Here is a 21,041-nt window from a genome sequence, read left to right on the forward strand (position 1 = left end):
TGGTGTGTTGCGGACCCGCGACACACCCGCCCGGCACCCCTATAGAAATGCCTATTGTCCACAGCTGCGGACAAGAATAGAACATGTTCTATCTTTTGCGGAGATGCAGACCTGAAGATCGGGGCCGCGCTCCCCAAATGCAGATGCTGACAGCACACTGTGTGCTGTCCGCATTCATTCCGTCCCCATAGAGAATGAATGGTTCCGTACCCGTTCCGCAAAATTGCGGAACGGATGCGGACCCATTTGCGGACGTGTTTATGGAGCCTTACAGGCACCACAAGACAACTTTTTTTTTTTTATTATTTTTTTTTTTGCAGGGTGATGTTAATAGCAGCTGTCACTTAAAATTATTTTAGTGCAAATAGTGGCAAAAAATGTGCAGAGGCAAATGTGACAGATTTTGAAGATGATGCACATGTGTGTGTGTGTGTGAGCTGGCCTAAATGACAGTAAGGGCTCATGGTTTGGTCCCGCATGCGGACCTGTTCACTTCAATGGGGCTGTTGCTCTGGGAAACCTGCCAGCGCATGCGTCAAACATACTATAGATTTGCAATTCACCCAACAGAGGCCAGATGAGTGCCTATACAGTGGCATACGTTGCACATGAGAATTTATGTAAACTAATACGTCCTGCTGTTTCCTGCTTTCCCCACAGTGTCGTTTTGGTTGTGTTTTTCATCATTTCTCTTCTCTTGATCTGCCAGGTTGCTGATGTATCTGCTCCTGAAGATTTGCTGCCCAGAACAGGCATTCTCTCTCCTATTGCTGAAAATGCTGCTGTTCTTAATGTGATCTGTAGTGATTCGTCTGAGATTGACAGACTCTGGGATAAAACTAATCAAGACGTCTCTTCTGATCTTCCCGATATTGTAAATGCTGTTCTTAGCCATGTCTTCAGTACCGAAGAAAACACTACATCACCTGGTACTTACTTTTTATCATCTGAAATCATATTTTGGTTCTTATGTGCTAGAAGCTTGTGCTATGTTCTGAAACTGGGCAACTCCCATGAGCAGTTTAGCCAATATACCTAGAAAATACCCTTTGGCTCATAAGGTTTTTGGTTATCTGTTTTCATTATCTCCTGGTCCTTAAAAATTTACTGTATCTACTGTATTTGTACTCCTCTGCTTTACCACCTTCCCACCAGTATTTTCAGGACAACTTTCACACTTCTTCCATTGTATTACAATGTAATATATTTACATTATGATAGAATTACAATATATTAAGGGCTCATGCACACGATAGTATTTTTTTTTCCATGTCCACATGGCTGTTCCACAAAAAATAGAACATGCCCTATTCTTGTCTGCATTATGGAAAAGTATAGGACTGTTCTATTAGGGGGCGGATGTTCTGTTCTGCAAAATGTGCAATGCACGTGGCCGGAATCTGTTTTGTGGATCCGTTGTGTTCATGAGGAGAGGGGTACTCTGACCATCAGTTTTATAAAAAGGGTCTCCCACATTGATTAATCCAAGCCCAATGGACCCAGACATTTTACATTTCATTGTGGCGTTCCCTAAAATCTCTCAGAAGTCCACCGTCCATGTTTCGGGGATGGTTACCATTCGGCACTTCACTTTTCATGGCTTCCTACTACAATTCACATCTTTTATTGCTCTGACCTCCCAGACAAAAGTTTATTACCTGCCCAGTGGTGGCCCCCACCACCATAGTGATCTCAGCTTAGATGTGCCACTCTCTGCGCTAAAGAGAAGTATTCAGTGCAAGAATCGAATGTCATATGAAATTTCAAAAAACTAAATCTTATTTGTGGTTCATCATCTTCAATGCGCAACTCGTCCTAAAAATAAAAGTTTAAAGGGTTTCTGTCACCCCGCAAAACTCATTTTTTTTTTTTTTTGGATAGTTAGATTCTTCATAGTGCGATATAGGAGAATATAATGCTCTTACTTACTTTCATGCGGCCGATTCTTTATAAAACGAACTTTTATAATATGTAAATGAGGGCTCTACCAGCAAGTAGGGCGTCTACTTGCTGGTAGCTGCTGCAGAAATCCGCCCCCTCGCCGTGTTGATTGACAGGGCCAGCCGTGATCTCCTCCTCCGGCCAGCCCTGTCAGTAATTCAAAAATCGGGCGCCTCGCGTCATTCGGCGCAGGCGCTCTGAGATGAGGAGGCTCGTATCCTCAGCACTCCCTCAGTGCGCCTGCGCCGATGACATCACCGAAAGAGAAGACGTCATCGGCGCAGGCGCACTGAGGGAGTGCTGAGGAGACGAGCCTCCTCATCTCAGAGCGCCTGCGCCGAATGACGCGAGGCGCCCGATTTTTGAATTACTGACAGGGCCGGCCGGAGGAGGAGATCACGGCTGGCCCTGTCAATCAACACGGCGAGGGGGCGGATTTCTGCAGCAGCTACCAGCAAGTAGACGCCCTACTTGCTGGTAGAGCCCTCATTTACATATTATAAAACTTTGTTTTATAAAGAATCGGCCGCATGAAAGTAAGTAAGACTATTATATTCTCCTATATCGCACTATGAGGAATCTAACTATCCAAAAAAAAAAAAAAAGAGTTTTGCGGGGTGACAGAAACCCTTTAAGATTTTTGCCTATGTGTACCAGTCCCCTTGGGCGGACTAATGCCCTATTTCTGCACAGAGTGTGACTAGATCAGTAATTGCTGATCTTCTGCGCTCACTTCCTCCCATACGTGAACACCTTTTCAGGAAGGCCAAGTCTCTGGGGTTTGAAAGATTCCCAAGATCCAAGGCACTTATATTCTACACAGTATTTGTTTCAAGTCATGATTCACATTATATCTCAGTTAGGCCTCATGCACACGGACGTTTTTATTTTGCGGTCCGCAAAAACTGTTTCCGTTGTTCCGTGATCAGTGTCCGTTTTTTCTTCCGTGGGCGTTCCTTGATTTTTGGAGGATCCACAGACATGAAAAATAAAAAAAAAAATCGAAGTTAAGTTTGCCTTTGAAATGATAGGAAAAAACGGACACGGATCACGGACGCGGATCACAATCTTGTGTGCATCCGTGATTTTTCACAGACCCATTGACTTGAATGGGTCCGTGAACCGTTGTCTGTGGAAAAAAATCGGACAGGTCTTATTTTTTTCACGGACTGGAAACACGGATCTCTGATGCCAAACGGTGCATTTTCAGATTTTTTTTTTATAAATTTTTTTTCCCCACGGACCCATTGAAAGTCAATGGTCCGCGGAAAAAAACGGAACAACGGCCGCGGATGCACACAACGGTCGTGTGCATGAGGCCTAAAAGTGTTAATTCGCCAGCAAACCCAATACAGTACCTAGCCAATGTCTGTAATAATGGTAGTTAACATTTCTTAGTTACCTCTGATGTTAATTGGCACGTACCCTTTATCCATGAAATGTGATATATCCTGCTAAATTCTTCTTTTGATGTTTTTGCTTGTCAAGCTAGGATGTATTTTACATTATTAAATTTGCTAATGAGAAAACAACATTACCACTTCCAGAATTAGGTGCTGAACATTGGGCACGTGATCCCAGCCTGCGCAAACCTGAATCTTGTGAGAGATTCTGACTCGCATGTGCTTCGGGTTCTAACCCCAGGCTGGGATCATGTGCTCATGTACAGCATGTGATTTCAGAAGGTGACCGCCACACAGGATCCCTGTGTGTTTTAGATAACCCCTTTAATTATGGAACCTCTTGCAGAATCCTTATGTTCCCTCTAATTAAAGACCCTGGGGTCTCTGTCCCTGCAATACAAGGATCCTTATCTGAATTTGGTAACCTACCTTATTACACAATTTAATGAAGAAAAAATCGCAAGTCTCAATATAGGTTTCTCTTGCAAAATACAACAAAACTATCAACCACATTACCTAATGCATGAAATATTTAGGAGTCTACATTACATCCCACAGTTCTGCTTTATATAACAAGAATTACAAACCTATTTTACATTATGTCTCTCAAACTACAATTGTACGACAAAGTCTTGCTGCCTTGGGCAAATAAAATAGCTCTCTTAAAAAATGTTAACCTTCCCACTACATTATATCTTTGCCACACCAATGCAATCCCATACCTTTTTTTACTCAACTCCAAAAAAAGGTGTTGGGCAGGATCTTGTTCAAGAACTCAATTTAATGTTGTGACCTTAAAGGGGTTGTCACTTCAGCAAATGGCATTTATCATGTAGAGAAAGTTAATACGATGCACTTATTAATGTATTGTGATTGACCATATTGCCTCCTTTGCTGGCTGGATTCATTTTTCCATCACATTATACACTGCTCGTATCCATGGTTATGACCACCCTGCAATCCATCAGTGGTCATTATGCTTAAGGATAGTTCATCAATATGATAATCCTGGAAAACTTTAAAACATTATGCCCCCCCACAAAAAAAATACACAGTTTTGCTCTCTGGTTCACCTACCTTCATTACTGTTATAATATCCTTATTTACTGTATTCAAAGGAATCTGTCATCAAATCCACCTTATTTAAAACCAGCTTGCATGTCGAGCCCTTGCCAGCTGAATCTAATGCTCTTCCTCATATGTCCCTCTGTGGTCTTATTGCAGGGAGCAGCTTTTTAATCATATGTAAAGTCCATCGGTGCAACAAGGACATTGCCATTGCACCACTCACTCTTTACATGCCACCCCCCCACCACTTTGATTGTCAGGTCCAGACATGTAGAGTTATTCACAGCAGTGCGATCGCCACTGTGTTTGGCACAGTGCAGGGATGAAGGGCATCAGGCGCCCACTGAGCTACAGCCCTTACTTAACAACAGCCCTTCACTCAATATGTATTTTATTTTAAATTTTTCTTATGTATTCTGGAAAACTAATAAATTGACAGTTAAAAAAAAAATCATTGCTGTATTCTCAAGTTTCACATGGTATGGGCAAGGTGCAAACTGTTGCTATACTGTTCCTTTAATTGTTACTTGGGATATTGTTAAAACATGAATTCATGATTTTTATTTTGTAACTTTTTTTTTTTTTCAGTAGTCTTAATGCCAGAGTGGATTAAACAAGAACTGTCTCAAAGTAGTCACTGGAGCTCCTCTGCTATTGAAAGGTGGTACCCGTTATCTGGACTGTCTGGGGCCAGCAGTAATCTGATCGAATCATTTCGGTAAGAAAACTATCAGATCCACGTCTGTCTCTTAATACATGGTTATTGGTCGATAGTGTGACTGATATCTGGCCATGTGAATCTCCAACGCCACTGTTCTACTTACCTAGGAATGACTGCTGCATGCTGTTGGGTCTGTTATATTTCTCCATTAGGCTAGTTTCACACTAACTCTTTTAGATCCGGCAGGCTATTCCCTGCTAGTTTTCTAGGCTTTGAAGATTTTTATTTTTTAGTATTTTTTTTTATTTTTTCAGGTTGATAAGTGCAGCATCTTTTGATCAAGATGACCAGAAAAGTGACCAAGAAGTAGCACATTGCCTCTCTGAAATTTACCAGAAGAGAACTGGTGAGTCTGGCACTACAATACAAGAAGAGAACCAAAAGAAACGTAAGTTCCTGTCAGTCTTATATATATATATTTTTTTTAAAGCCAGAATTCTTCACTTTACTCACCAAAGTGGATAAAAGTTCAGGAATGTTGGGTATCGCACGCCCTCTCCAAAAGCACAAGGGCCACCATAAACCTTTCTCCATAATCTGAGCCTTCTGTGCTGAAACTTAGGAAGTGCCAGATTGTGCTCCTGGGCTTTTGAGACACTAATTTGAATAGCTTGCACATAATTCACAATAGATGTATGTATTTATTTATTTTAATTTTATTTTTTTGACAAATTTTGTCTTCATGAGACATCCCCTTAAAGACCATCTGTCACCATGATCAACCCTATTGAATCAGGCATATTAAATCAGGGTTGATCATGCTGACTAAAATATGCTTCTTATTTCTTGAGGCTAAAAATATGCTGAGAAATTAACTTTTTTATATTTATGCAATTTACTTATTTTGAGCACAAAGGTCCTGGTTATAGTACTAGGAGTGGTAGTGCAATGCCCCTGTGCTCTCCTCCCGTGCCATTGCCAAGTCAGTTGCGTAGTGGATTAGATGCTGCTTCCCAAGCTTGAGAAGCAGCAGAAGATCTATTGTGCAAGCACAGAGTTGGCTCCTGTGCAGTGGATCTGGTGCGCTTGAAAAGCAGCTCTCATTAGAGCCACTGCCCAGAGTCTGAGCCAACTTGGTGTTGGCGCAAGGACACAGGTCAAGACAAGATGTCTAGGTCTCTCATTCAAAGGGGATGGGGGAGTGTGCAGAACAGAGGTATTGCAGTAGCGGTGCTACGAGCGCTATGGCCAACCCTTTGGTGCCCAAAATAGGTCATTTACATATTTTTTTATTTTTTTATATATATATATATATATATATATATATATATATATATATATATATTATATTGGCAACTATTCAACGTGTGTGTGTGTGTGTGTATATGTATATATTATAAAAAAATCTTAGACTGATCAACCCTACCAGATAATTTGCCTGGTTTGGGGTCAATTATGCTGACAGATCCTCAGTGTACCTCCAATTATAAAACATTTAAATGGTGCATGTGAATATAAGATGTTTTATAATATATCTTAGAAATAGGCTTGTCTGCTTTTAACATTGACGTCTATGGCGAGAAGAATGTTTAAAGGGAGACTGCTGGATAATAGGTGCACAAACTGCAGTTTCTAGTTTGATAAAGATCTACCACTGTTCAGAGTAAAGGGCCTATAACAAGAGGCCGATTCTCTGCCAGATGGTCGCTAATAAGTGTTTATAGGAACACTCGTTAGTGAATATCTGGTGGTGTAAAGGTGCCGCTAGTTACTGAAAACACTCATTCATCTGGTAATTGCATCATTCACTAAGTCACAAAAATCTCTTCCCGACAGCAGGTCCTCTCCATACTGTGGAGGAGATTGCTGCATGTAAATGCAGCAGTCTCCTCCACTGATGAGCAGGCACTTGTCGAGAAGAACCCATTCCTGCAAAATTGGCCTGTGTAAAGGGGCCTTTAGGGGATAAATTGCCAATTATCTGGCAGCAGCCTCCTCATCCCTCCTTCTTTCTCCATATACTTTTATATGTGAGGATGGAGACATAGAAGGTGCTATAAGAGGCTGAGTGAAGGGAAGAAGGAATAAAGGAGCCTGAGAAGCAGAAGAGGAAGCATTTTTCTTTAATAAGATGTAATAAAAAGTTTCTTATATTCACCTATATGTTTATGAAAAGTTGCTTACAGCTGGAGGTACACTTTAAATCTTGAAGAGGTGCCACTGTAATCCAACTACTAAACACTATATCTAAAATTGCTTTGCTCCCAGGTTCTGAGAGTGCATTCATGACTTCACTGTTAGCTGGGAGTTGCTTATTCATTTGTTATTTTTTTAGGTCTTCCTCGTACTCCTGTGAGACAGAAGATGAAAACAATGCCCCGTGCATTGCAAATGTTAAATGCTGCCAGATTAAATTCAAAGGCACAGAAATTGCAACCTGAAGGTGCCCCAGTTGAGAAGAGTTCTCAGGCCAAGAGGAGATCTTCAGAGAAGCCTGAAGGAAAGGCAAGGAAGCCAACAGGTGAGCATTTTTTATTTTATTTTTTGGCATCCTTGTTCAAATACTTTGAATTTTATTCACAAATAGCGGCAAAGCGCTCATAAATCAGATGCAATTGGGATTTTTGTTTTATTGAAATAATGCCACACAAGGTATTCACATTTGGGAGTAATTGCGACATTTTAAGGCAGAACTGGGTTGCTGAAATGTATGCCATAAAGATAGCGGTGGCATGATCTGTGAGTGCTGTCCTGTTGTGAAAACCCTAATCCTACAGCAGGAAGGAATACCTGGGACAGGCACCATACAGGAGAAAGACAGTGCTGTAGCACTTGCACAAATGTATACAAAAACTTTTAGATTGTAACAGTATTTGTCACTTTGTAAAGTTTACAGATGTTACTGATGAATGCTTTTAATATGACATTTGGCATAAATTGTCCAGTGTCCTGAGAAAGGTCTATTCCATATAGAATGGTCGCACATCTGTTTGGCTTTCTTTGATGGTACACTTATAAAGGCAAACTTTACAAATTTTTATATACAGTATCCCCATCTCATAATGTGTATAAATTATTTGTGACAAGCATCTTTTATATAGGTTTCAAGTCTGAAGAGGAGCTTTGTTCCTTTTTAATTGAGGACCATGATAAAATGGTGTCTGGAGAAGAGGATTCATTGCTGTCATTTGTCCGGAATGCCTTAACCACCATCAAATCCTTCTTGAAATCAGTCAACAGTAAAGACATAGAGGTGAATATAACATTTCAGGTTTTGTTACTGTGTAAATGCATGAGGAGATGTGGTTGTTTGCATTTCTTGTATTTTACAGTCTGACTGCATGGACAAGGTCAAACTTCTACTGAAGACCAGTAAAATGATAAGACAACTATATGGGCAAAATCAGAACAAAGCAGCTAAACTTAGAGAGTAAGTAAATCTTCTGTTGCTCCAACTTTCAGTACTAAGTAAAGCACTTCTGTTACATAATCACGTGGTTTTATTTTAGATGTCAAATTCAAGCATTGCTAAGACTGGAAATTTGTGTACAGTGTCCATCTGTCCAAACTGATGAAGATGGGCTGGAGCAAGTTGTTGAAGAGGTAGGTAGCTTGTGAATAATTAGGCTAGGGCTACACGACGACATTTGTCGCGCGACAGATAGGGCTCAACTACACTGCAACATTTGAAGCGCAACATTTTGTTGCCCCAATGTCGCGCAACAATTTTCTCGCCCAGTTTCCTTGGGGGACACAGAAGACCTTGGGTATAGCTCATCTCCCTAGGAGGCGTGACACTAAGTGAAGACTGTTAAGCCCCTCCTCCACAGCTATACCCTCAGCCTGGAGAGAGAGACTGCCAGTTTTTGCTTAGTGTCCAAGGAGGCAAGACACTCCCTGCTCTGCAGGGCTGCTTTCTCCTTGTTTCAATTTTAGTTTTTTACTTTTTTATTTTATTTTTGTTCCAGATCATCAGGGATAACAGAGACGCACTAGACCTCTCTGTTCTCCCGGGGTTGAGCTGCGCCAGTGCCGGTCACCCGCACTGCTGCCTCCCCCACAGAAGGCAAGGTGGATCAGGGCAGCCTCGCTCCCCTACATCCCGCCAGCGCAAGGGTCGCCCGCACGCCAAGTCCCTCTCCCAGCGTCCTGCCACTACGGTGCCAGTAGCTGAAGGGGCGACCCTGCTGGAACGGACCGAGGGTGAAGACGACTATGGTGAGAGAGAGGCTTCTCCAGCCCTACGTCCCCCGTCCCCCCCCGGTCTCCTGCGTGCCTGACCCTATACTGGGCCTATGGACCCTTCTGCCCATGCTAGACCTAGGCTGGCTCCTGGGCTGTCGCAGGGCGACATTCTGCTCCCTCTCTCCTGGCCTCCAGGACATTGGCACCCTTCTCCCTACAAGAAGAATGCCTAGGGAGCTGCGGAGGTCCGCAACTAGCTGCCCCTGATGGAGGGGTTATGCAGGCGTCCACCCTCACAGACCCGGTCTCAGGGTCCCCCTCCCTCTTACCGGCCACTACTTCAGGGCCAGAGGGCCCGCGCCTTGCTGCCACTGACCCTCCCTACTCTCACGGACACCGTTCCAGGGGAAAGGAGGTTGTAGCTGCCGGCCATATGGAGCGCTGTTCTAGGCAGGTGCCCGCTCCAGGGGTGAAATGGCTGCCGGGTGCAGGGTCCTCACTTCCGGACAGCTGGGTGGGCACCGTGGCCTGCAAAATGAGCGCTTCAACAGCCCCGGCCGACCGTCGGAACAAAACTTGTGTTCCACTTCAAGGCCGCGATCCCGCTCTATCCGGGTCCCCGGCTCGCGGGGTGGGCACCCGCGGCCGGTATGTGCCGCTCCGTAGGCCCGGCTGGTACTTTAAGTACTGTGCGGCCCCGGTCATCCGGGCGCCGCTAAAAATTTAGGCCCCGGCTCTTACGGCCCGCGGGGTGGGCACCCGCGGCCGGTATGTGCCGCTCCGTAGGCCGGCCGGTACTTTAAATACTGTGCGGCCCCGGTCAGCCGGGCGCCGCTAAAAATTTAGGCCCCAGCTTCACGCTACTAGGCCGCAAATTCAGGCCTCTGTTGGAGGGGGCTGGAACTTCTCCAGGCGCGAATTCTTCCCGCCTGGAGGTTCCCCCGCCCCCAGAGGATCGCAGTGCCGCCCCCCAGGCCGGATCCCTGTTAACCCTTTGGGTACAGGCCGGCTTCCGATGAGCCTGTATGGGTGGATCTGTGCCCTGTAGGTGGCCCCCCCCTTTTATTTTATTTTTTTCTGCCTCAGTGAGGCTGTGTGTTAAAAAAAAAAAAAAAAAAAAAAGAAAGTTTTTATTATATATATGACTTGTGGGCTGCGCAGGACGCTGCAGCCTCATCTCTGAGTGCTGCCTGTATACATGCCCCCCTTCCATAGGCGGCATGGTGTCGCGCTCCCCGGCTGCGGCGCTGCCAGGGTCTTTTTTCCCCTTCTAGGTGGTTTTCTTGCCCTTTCCGCGCTACGGCGCTGGTCAAGTGCATGCCTTTTCTGTAGGCAACATTCGTCACCCTCTCCAGTTATGGTGCCTGCCATGTGCAGGACCCCCCTCCTGGGCGGGATACTGCACTCTCCCTAACTGCGGGTTGGCCTTGTGCATGGTCCCCCTTTCATTGGCGGCCTACTGCAGTTTCTCCGGATACAATGCTGGCCATGTGCACGACCCCCTTCCATAGGTGGAGCACGGCACTCTCACTGGGTTCGCTGCTGGCCATGTGCGTGCCCCCCTTCCATAGGTGGAACACGGCACTCTCACTGGATTCGCTGCCTGCCATAGGCATGACTCCCTTCTGTGGACGGCATTCGGCACTCTCACTGGATTCACTGTCAGCCATGTGCATGACCACCTTACATAGGCGGTATGATGTACTCTCATTGGATTCACTGCCGGCCTTGGGTATGCCTCCTTCCCGGGTGGCGGCATACATACACTCCCTCGGTCGGTGGTTGTTCTCTCGCCGGTACATTGTTGGCCATGTGCATGACCCCTATACATAGCGGGGTGCTTGCACTCTCTCTGGATCCGCGGCCGGCCATATGCATGACCCCTCTTCTGTGGGCGGTGTACGCACTCTCACTGGATTCGCTGCCGGCCATGGGCATGCCTCCTTCGGTGGCATACACACTTTCTCACCGACTGCTCGCATTCTCCCTGGATGCGATGCTGGACATGTGCATGACCCCCCCCCCCCCTTCCTTTTCTGGGCGGCATACTACACTCTCACCAGATACGTTGCTGGCCTTGAGCATGGCCTCTAACATGGGTGGAACGCTTGCGCTTCCATTGGATACGGTGCTGGCCTTGTGCGTGACCACCCCTCATTCCATGGGTGGAATTTTGCACGCTCACAAGATTCAAGGCTGTCCTTGTATGTGCTGTACTGGACTTGCACATGTTCCCCTTCATTGGCGGAGTAGTTACACTCTCACGAAATTTCGGGTTGGGTGAATTGTTGCACACTCACTTAATGCTAAGATAGCCCTGTGTATGCCCCCCTTTTTCACTAGGTGGACCTCCTGCGTTCCTGCTGGATACTGTGTGGCCATGTGCATGGCGCCTTTCTGGGCGAAGTATGGTATGCCCTACTTCTCTGACGTAGGTACGGCCTTGGGCATCACCCCCTTTTTGGGGCAGGCCTTTGCATTCTTGCCCACTGCAGTTTGCCAGGTAAATTTCCCCCCTTTTTCGGGGCGGTCAGTTTGCGTTCCATCGCATACCATACTAGTCTTGTGCATAACTCCTTTCAGTTTGCACTCCCGTAGATACTGTGGCACTCTGTGGCTGGCCCTCTTCGCTGAGTGATATATTTTTGCAGTGAGCGGACGTTCTTGTGCGTTGTTTCCTTCTCGTCCCGTAGGTGGGTTGGCCTTCTCACTGCTTACGGGGCTACTCGTACGTATGCCTCCTTTCCTCCTGCGACATACTTTTTCTCTTGGGATACGATGATTGCCGCAAGCCTTGCACTATTCTCTAAGGAGATCATTCTGTCCATCTGTGTAAGCCTAAGGTGTTGTCCAATAAACAACAAATGAATACCTTATATTTAAGTAGACGGGCTCTACTGTTCGCTACTGCACAGAGCTGGGTGGTACTCATTCATTTCGTTGGCCCATTTGTCCTTCCGCGGCATTGTTTCCCTGTGCTAGTGGTCACATGGTCGAGAGCGCTGTCTGCAGCGCCCTTCGCATTTTATGTTGGCTCTGGCGGGACTACGGTCCCCTCGCCTAATACCATTTCCTCCTCTTCGGGTGCAGTGTGGTATGATTCTTTCCGGATTGGCGCCCTCGGTGCTTCAGTCTGATCTGCTACCAGGTTCGGGCCGCTATTCTTGGGAAGGTCACCCAACTTCTCTTGGGTGCTCGCTTATACAGGTCTGGGGGACCTCCACCTTGGGTTCTTCAGGGTATTCGCCTTCTGCGAGGCGGTGAACCGGGCGTCTCTGTGTAGCGGTGTTCTGCTTTTGAGCTGTCCTATGGCCTCTCTGTTGCCCACTCCCCCTTTCGGTTGGAGGGTGTTATACCGGCCTCTGTCTCGCCTGCCTTTTCTCGCCGGCTCTGTTTGGCTCCCACTCGGTACAGATCATTCCGATGTGGCGTCTGTTCCGGCCACGCTTCAGAGGCTGTTCCTTCACTGCCCTTCCCTCTGGGGAAAGCATGGTTGTTCATGTGGATGGTTCTGGTGTTCCTTTTGAGTCTCCCTTGTCCACACTGGCTGTACTAGCTGTGTGCCTAGTTACCGGGTCTACCGTTTTCTGTCCTCCCGCTGGGTGCAGATTGCGTTTTTTTCCATTTTAGGCAATGTTTCTGCTTTGGATTCACCTTCTCGGTAACTTGGGAGGACTACCATTTGGTCAGGATTGTCTTTTAAATCTCCCACACCGGAACTGTAGTCCGTCTTCCTGTGGTGGCTACATTGGCTTCGGCTTTAGCCTGTCTTGTCCTGGCGGTTGCTGGGCGGACCCTTCGGTTCCTGTCCGTTTGTCCTTCTGCTTCCCCACTCTGGGGGGATACGGGACAACCTTGCTCGGGGGCCGACGGGACCAGTTCTACCGACTGTTCTACCCGTGTTACGGGTCTGCGCCTGATCATTGGGTTTTCACCCGCTTGCCCAGGCAACTCTAGTGGGCTCGCTAGTGTTCGCTTCTAGCCGAGTTTTTCGTCCAGGATCTGTGGTAGGACTTAGGGTTTTACCTGGGGTTCTGTGGGAAGCTGGGCGTTCCCCCACTCTGCCTTTCTCCATGGTTCTGTCTTTCTCCAGTCCGGCCTGGACCTGGGGCTGGGACTCTGTTGCTTGAAGTATCAAGTGTCATTCCTGTCCTTCCTCTTTCAGCGTTCCCAGGCCCTCTGGGCCTGTCAGGAACTTCTTCCATGGAGCGGCTCTTGGGTTCCTTTGTACTGTCCTCCGGTACCGTCCTGGGAACTACATACTAGGCTCTTGGCGCTCCAATTTTTCCTTGGAGCCGTTACAGAAGTTCCCTCTACTAACAGTTGGGTTTCTGTAGCCATCGTGTCTCTGATGGGTGCCTGAGTGGCGGCCCTTCTTGTTCCGAGCCTTCTGTCTTCCCCCAGGACAGGGCTGTTCTCCATTCCGTCTCTTCCTTCCTTCTGAAGATGGTGTTTGTCTTTCATTTCATTGAGGCAGTCGTCCTCCCCTTCCCACCCCAGGGAACGTTGGAGATCTCCGACTCTTGTCGACATTCGGTCTCTTGTGTTTCCAGGAGGTCCGTGCAAAGGGTTGACGGCCTCCAGGGTGGCTTTCCTCCGCTTTCTCAGAGTGGCTCTTGTTGTGGTTGCCGCACCAAGGGCAGGGTTCTGCTTTTGGTGTCACCATTCATTTGGCCAGAGTTGTCGGTTTTTTCCTGGGCCGGAGGCATTAGGCTTCGGCCATGCATTTGTGCAAGGCGGTCACTGGTCTTCCTTGCACACCTTACCGAGTTCTACAGGGTGCATACTCGGGCTTCGGCGTATGCTGTTTCGGGCCGCCTGGTCTGCAGGCGGCGGGTTTTTTGATGCCTTCGGGTGCTTCGCCTTGGTGCTGTGGTCCCTCCCCCTTTGGACTGCTTTTGAACGTCCCAAGGTCTTCTGTGTCCCCCAAGGAAACTGGGCGAGAAAACGAGATTTTTGTATAACTTACCAGTAAAATCTCTTTCTCGCTCTTTCCTTGGGGGACACAGCACCCACCCATTCTTTGTTCTTCTCTGACTGTTTCCGAGTTTGTTTACCCTTTGGGTAGTTGGCTTGTTGGTTCCAATTTTTGGACTTTGCCTTTTCTCACTACTTGGACACGCAACTGGCAGTCTCTCTCTCCAGGCTGAGGGTATAGCTGTGGAGGAGGGGCTTAACAGTCTTCACTTAGTGTCACGCCTCCTAGGGAGATGAGCTATACCCAAGGTCTTCTGTGTCCCCCAAGGAAAGAGCGAGAAAGAGATTTTACTCGTAAGTTATACAAAAATCTCGTTTTTATAATGGCAGTCTATGGTGTCGCACTGCAACATGCTGGGACGCAACAGTCGCAGAAAAATCCATCTCGAATGGATTTTCTTCGACTGTTGCATCGCAGTTGCAGCATGTTGCAGTGCGACACCATAGACTGCCTTATAAAAATTGTCGCGCAACATTAGTGCGACAAATGTCGTTGTGTAGACGTAGCCTTAGGGCTTGGTGTGGTTTCATGATACTGATGAGCTATCCTCAGGATAGGTCATCAACATCAGGTTGGTGGCATTTGGCTCCACCACTGATCAGCCTTTTGAAGAAACCTTTTGCTTGTAGGAGCACTGCACTTTCTTCAATGTTTACCTGAGTGTGCTGTCTGCTCTGGCAGTGCAGGCATATTACAGCTTACCCTCCCATTTGCTTCAGAAACAACACAGTAGGGTTGTCTCTGGTATCGAAATTTCAATACCCAATCGATACTTTTATACCAGTATCAGTTCGGTACCGGGATTTCCATTTTTTCGATACTGGGCTGCGCAGTCTAATATCACAGAACATGAGCGCGCTTCTGTCAGCGCGCCATGTTCCCTCAGCAGCACAGGGGAAAAGGAGTCACTCTCTCCTTCCCCCCCTGTGCTGCGCTGCCAATGAAGAGAGAGAGGGGCGGGCGCACTGCGCCACCAATGATGATTAACGTCTAATACAAATACAGGAGGCGGTGCCCAGCCTCTATGACAAAAAGCTGCGATCAGCGGCAGTTTACCCCTCAGGTGCCGCACCCGAGGCAGGGTGCCGGCTGTGTGATTCTGCCGTCGACACACCCGCCTCCTGTATTAAACGTTAATTATCATTGGTGGCGCAGTGCGCCATCACCCCCGGCCCGGTATTAAAATCATTGGTGGCGTATTGCCTCCCCCCACACCCCCCAGTATTAAAGTCGTCGTTGGTGGTGCAGTGCGCCCCAACCCCCTCAGTATTAAAATCATTGGTGGCAGTGGCAGCTTGTGATCGGAGCCCCAGTAGTGTAATCCTGGGGTTCCGATCGGTTGCCATGGCTGGCTGTCATGGTAATCTCCCTGCTGCTGTGTGTACTATGATCTATGGTAAATATGAAAAAGTTTGTGGTGGCATTTTTCTCGTGAATGGCATTGGAGACAGAGCACCATGGGGGGGGGGGGGGGGGGGTGGACCGATCCTCTTTTACCGGCATACTCTACGAGGCTCCCTGGTTCCTCTGCAGCACCTCGTCGGAACACAGCATCTGGGGTCCGGTAGGACAGCCTTTGCTGGCTTTTTTTTTTTTTTTTTCCTCTTGCAGGCTCCATACTAGTCCTCATGTCCTCGGCCAGACAAGACCCACTCTCTCTCCCCTCCCCCTTGGGGTGGTCACGTATTTTGCATTTTCCACTTGCAATAAAAAGACTCGGCCTGACCCCATCTGTGCGCAGTGCCTTGTCCCCAGACCCTCCCATAACGCCCCAGCCCTCCCTTCCGTGTCGGTCCCTCCTGAATGGGCCGCTTCCCTGTCCCAAGCCATAGGGAAGCTGGCCAGCCTCTCCTAATCCATGGTGCAATCGCTAGATCGCTTGCCTGCCCAAATTGCGGCCGCCTCTGCTCCCACAGGGACCCCCACACAGAGGGGGTATGCTCTCGCTCTGACACCAGGTCCCATAAGTGACCTAGAGTGCTCACAGCCGGGTCCCGCTCATCCTCAGCTTCCTCGGTTCACTCCCTGGATAAGTCTGAAACGGGTGAAGTTTCCTCTTCTGCCGTTTCTGCCGCTCCTGGGGACACCTCTGACTCTGATTCCGGATCTGAGCAGAGCACATCTATGTCTGCGGCCATGCAAGACCTCATAAAGGCAATCAGGGACGTGCTCAGAGTGCAGGAAGACCCCTCCTCCTCGGCCCAGGAATCTGTGTCATTCCACTGTTCCAGACACCCCACTTTGGTTTTCCCTAACCATGCGGACCTCAACGCACTCCTGGCCAAGGAGTGGCGTCACCCTGATAGGCACCTGGCTTTGGACACCCTCTTCCCCTTTGTAGAGGAGTCTGTCAACCTATGGTCAGTGCCACCTCAGGTAGATCCCCAAGTGGCGAGCCTAGCCAAGGCTACCACCCTTCCTTTGGCTGACGCGGCTTCCTTGTTGGATCCTTCTGACAAGAGGATCAACTCTTTAGCCAAATCTGTTTTTATGGCAGCAGGGTCTGCTGTCCGTCCAGCTTGGGTGCTTGCTGTGTCTTGGGTGGCTAATGCATGCGTTGTCTGGGCCAAACAGCTCATCCCGTCTTTACCCCCGGATTCTGCTCAAGGCGAGCTCCCTGCCCTCGCCTCTCAAATTCTCCAAGCATCTCGGTATCTGTGATGCTTCCATGGAATCGGCACGCCGCTTTAGCAGGGCAGCCGCTAACTCCATGGCCATCCGCCGCACGGTCTGGCTCCGTACCTGGGTGCAGCTTCCAAGAAGGCTCTCATCTCTCTTCCCTTTCTGGGTGGTAAACTCTTTGGGAAGTGCTTAGAGGAACTCCTTTCCAAGGCCACGGGAGAAAAAAGTTCTCTTCTACCCCAAAATCGCCGCCGCCTTCCTGGGTCGACTTCGCAGTCACGGAACTTTAGTTTCTTTCGGGACTCCTCCTCCCGCTCAGACAAAGTCATCTAGGCTATCCTTCCAGGCCAAGCCTCCCTGGCATGCTAGACCCAAGCCTTCTAAGCCACAGCCTGCAAAGACAACCTCTGCCTGACTGTGTCCCCTCCTTGAGTGGGGGGACGCTTGCTTGCCTTTCAAGAAGTCTGGCGGGCAAGCGTGGACGACGCATGGGTTCGGGAGGTGGTTTCCTCCGGAATCGAAATAGAATTTTCCACCCTCCCATCGGGTCGTTTTTTTTCCAGTTGTCGTCACCCGCAAGGGCGGCCACTTTTTTTCAGGCTATTCATTCTCTGAATCATCGTTCCAGTCTCAAACTCGGAACGTTTTCAAGGGTTTTCCTCTAACCTCTTCACGGTTCCCAAGAAGGACCGCTCCGCCACATCCTAGATCTAAAGGCCTTCAACCAGTTTGTCCGAGTTCACTTTCGAATGGCGTCCCTCAGGTTGGCGATTGCCTCCCTGGAAGAGGGCGAGTTTGTCCCATCAAAGATTCCTTTGCTTCGTGGTGGGTTCTCTACATTTTCAGTTTGTGGCCCTATCTTTCGGTCTGGCATCTGCCCCAAAGGTATTGGTGCCCCTCATTGCTCTTCTCCGTGCCAGGGGAGTTTCAGTAATACCCTACCTAGACTATCTTCTAGTGAAGGCCCTTTCCCGAGAAGGCAACCTCTCCAGTCTCCACATCATCATCCTTTCTGTTCTGTCCCAGTTCGGGTGGCTGGTGAACCTCCTCTAGTCCCCTGCCAGAGGATGAGCTTCCTGGGCCATGGTCTTTGACATGGTGTTTCTTCCCCAGGACAAGGTAGCGTCTCTCCAGTCGGGGGTGATTTGCCTCTGCGAGCCATCTCCTCTGCCAATCAGGACGTGCATGCGTGTTCTGGGCCGGATAGTTGCCTATGCCCAATTGCATACCTGTTTTCAACTGTCAATCCTCTCCAGGCGGGACAAGTCCCTGTCAGGCCTCGATTGCCTGATCAGTTTGATCCATCACGGCTCGCTCCACTGAGCGGTGGGCGCTTCTTGGGCTCTGAGGCATCGCGTTTCGGCTGCACAGTTGTGTAACGGTCCTCCTTACACACATTCACAAAATTTTACCATGTGCATATTTATGCATCGGTGGACGCTTCTTAGGCTTCATGGTCTGGCAGGCGGCAGTTTCTTAGATACCAGCGAGGACGGTTGCTTCCATGGGTCTGTGGTTTTTCCCTCCTGTGGGCTGCTTTTGGACGTCCCACGGTTCCTGTGAAGCTCTCTCTCCGGGCTGGCGGGGGTATAGCTGCCAGGGGAGGAGTTAACAGCTTTTAGTACTGTCAACGCCTCCTAGAGGACATAGCTATACCCACGGTTTCTGTGTCCCCCAATGAAGAGTGAGAGAGATTTTACTGGTAAGTTATACAAAAATCTCCTTTTTCCTGGTGTGAATCTGGCCAGATTCACCCTCTGTTTTTCTTTTCCCAGGATCCTGTCTTTTCTCCAGGCTGGTTTTGACAAGGGTCAGATATCGGCCCTGTACGTTCTCTTCCAAAGACCCCTGGCTTCTCGTTTCCAGGTGAAGACTTTCCTCCAGGGGGTTGCTCACCGTGCTCCCCACTTTCGTTCCCCTGTGGAACCGTGGTACTTGAATCTTGTCCTTGACTCTCTTCAGTCCCCTCCTTTTGAGCCCTTGAAGGATATCTCTTTTTCCTTCGCATCATTTAAGGTTGCCTTCCATGTGGCGATTACTTCAATCCGCAGAGTCTCTGAGCTTGCTGCGCTTTCTTGCAGGTCCCCCTACCTGGTGTTTCACCAGGACAAAGTGGTCCTGCGTCCGGTTCCCTCTTTTCTCCCCCAAGGTGGTGTCCTCGTTCCATATTAATGAGGAGATTGTCCTTCTGTCCTAATCCCTCTACCATCTGCATGGTGTTCGGGCACGCCGCCTGTACCTTCAGTTAATGGAGTCTTTCCGACGTTCTGACTCCCTCTTTGTGGTTCCTGAGGGCCCTCGTAAGGGTCTGCAAGCTTCCAAGACCACCATCTCCCGTTGGGTTTGGTCGGCTGTCAAGGAGGCCTATGTTGCAAGGGGTCGTGTGCCCCCTTTTTGGTTGACCGCTCACTCCACTAGGGTGGTCAGGGTCTCTTGGGCGGTTCGGCATCAGCCTTGGCTTCACAGGTCTGCAAGGCCACCACCTGTGCTTCTGTTCATACCTTTTCAAAGTTCTATCATATCCATTCCTTGGCCTCTGCTGATGCCAGTTTGGGTCTCAAGGTTCTGCAAGCAGCTGTGTGTTAGATGCCTCGCATGGCTTTTTCTTCCATCCTTTGTGGACTGCTTTAGGACATCCCATGGTGCTGTGTCCCCCAATGCCATTCACGAGAAAAATAGATTTTTGTACTCTAAAATCCTTTTCTCGTAGGATGCATTGGGGGGCACAGATCCCACCCGCTTTGGTTCGTTTTCAGTTCAAACCTTCTGGTTTTCTCCGGGGTTTTTTGTTATGACTCTCTGGTTCGGGACATGTTGGCTTTTCTTTTTTTTCAGTTTGGTGCTCATACTGGCTAGCTTCTGCGTGTGCAGAGGGTATAGCCCAGATGGGTGGAGCCAACACTTTTCTTTCTAGTGGCAGCTGGGCAAATACCCATGGTGCTGTGTCCCCCAATGCATCCTACGAGAAAAGGATTTTACAGCGAGTACAAAAATCCATTTTTAAAAAAAAAAAAATTCTTGCTGCTTTTCAAAAACATAGCACGACTTGTCACTTTTTTCCTGTTTTCACATCAGCATCTCTGTAGGGGGAAAAACCGCAATGAAGAACATGCAAAAAAAAATTGCAGGTGGCAAAAAAAAGACCACTTGTAGTTATCATGGTGTTTTTGTTTTAGTGGTAAACTGTAAGACAGAATTTATGTATGTAAGGACCCTCAGTGAGTTTCTTGTTTTGACACTCTTTATGCCCAGTTTGAACTTATGAGGGTACCCTGTTCTACCCCTCTTCTGTAGTATTTTCGTTTTCATTAATAATATGTGTAGATACATTAAATGAGTTTTCATATCATTATTTCAGATTACAGACATGCTCCGAATTATTTCATTGACAGAAGATCCCTCATATTTGACCACATTTTTGGCTGGAGTCTTGAAAGAGTATGTGTTTGTTTTTTTTCCTTGCTAAATGTTTTGGAATAGGTACTGACCATTAAGTGACTTTCCCCTTATGAGACTGGCTACCTATATCGCTGACAACTTAACTTTATTAGATTACTTAAAGGGGTTGTTCACCTTTTGGGTGGTATTACTTGTAAACATGTATGGGGAAACATACTTGCCTGCTTCCCTGGCACTGGGTTCCATTGTTTTCTCCCAGCTGCAGCATCACCACAATCCCCATGTGTCAACATCCTGTTTGACCTAGTTACGGGGCTGCTGATGCAGTGATGTTACACATGAGGGACTTGACATTGACTGCAGCGGCCAGGTAACCTGTCAAGCAGGATTTTGACACACAGCGAGGCAATGACTGGGAACGGTGGAGCTAAAACTAAGCAGCGGGGAGCAGGTAAGTGTGCTTTCCTCCGCAGGTCTGGACATACTGGAGAAAGGTTCTGGCAGAAAGGCACTGTAGGTCAACAACCCATTTAAAGGGGTTCTCTGGGCCTGTACCTTAAAAGCCTCTTTCAGCTAACCTGTGTGGCGACGACACTTTATGCAGTACTTTTCTGCTGATTATGAGATCCAGGTTGAGATTACGTAACCGCCCAACTGGCTGCAGGCTCTTCCTCTGATATTGTGACCAGATTTACCCCTGTTTCTGTTCTGCTTCATAATTTAGATGTAGTTGAACAGGAAGAAAGAGGAGCACATTCGGTCACAGGATGGATCCCTGTAATCA

At 48.1% G+C, this 21,041-nt stretch overlaps 1 protein-coding gene across 2 annotated transcripts in view; it reads left to right on the forward strand.

The window, feature by feature from the left end:
- Nucleotides 1–21,041, forward strand: part of TICRR (TOPBP1 interacting checkpoint and replication regulator) — a 66,343-nt gene that overhangs the window by 25,604 nt on the left and 19,698 nt on the right. For both annotated transcript variants that reach the window (XM_040414159.1, XM_040414160.1), the window contains exons 4-11: nucleotides 710–929; nucleotides 5,001–5,130; nucleotides 5,388–5,521; nucleotides 7,409–7,594; nucleotides 8,175–8,326; nucleotides 8,406–8,503; nucleotides 8,583–8,676; nucleotides 20,217–20,296. In XM_040414159.1, the coding sequence (XP_040270093.1) occupies nucleotides 710–929; nucleotides 5,001–5,130; nucleotides 5,388–5,521; nucleotides 7,409–7,594; nucleotides 8,175–8,326; nucleotides 8,406–8,503; nucleotides 8,583–8,676; nucleotides 20,217–20,296 (1,094 nt within the window). The remainder of the gene's footprint in view (nucleotides 1–709; nucleotides 930–5,000; nucleotides 5,131–5,387; nucleotides 5,522–7,408; nucleotides 7,595–8,174; nucleotides 8,327–8,405; nucleotides 8,504–8,582; nucleotides 8,677–20,216; nucleotides 20,297–21,041) is intronic.

Source organism: Bufo bufo, chromosome 1 (genome assembly GCF_905171765.1).
Source record: "Bufo bufo chromosome 1, aBufBuf1.1, whole genome shotgun sequence".
Taxonomy (NCBI): domain Eukaryota; kingdom Metazoa; phylum Chordata; class Amphibia; order Anura; family Bufonidae; genus Bufo; species Bufo bufo.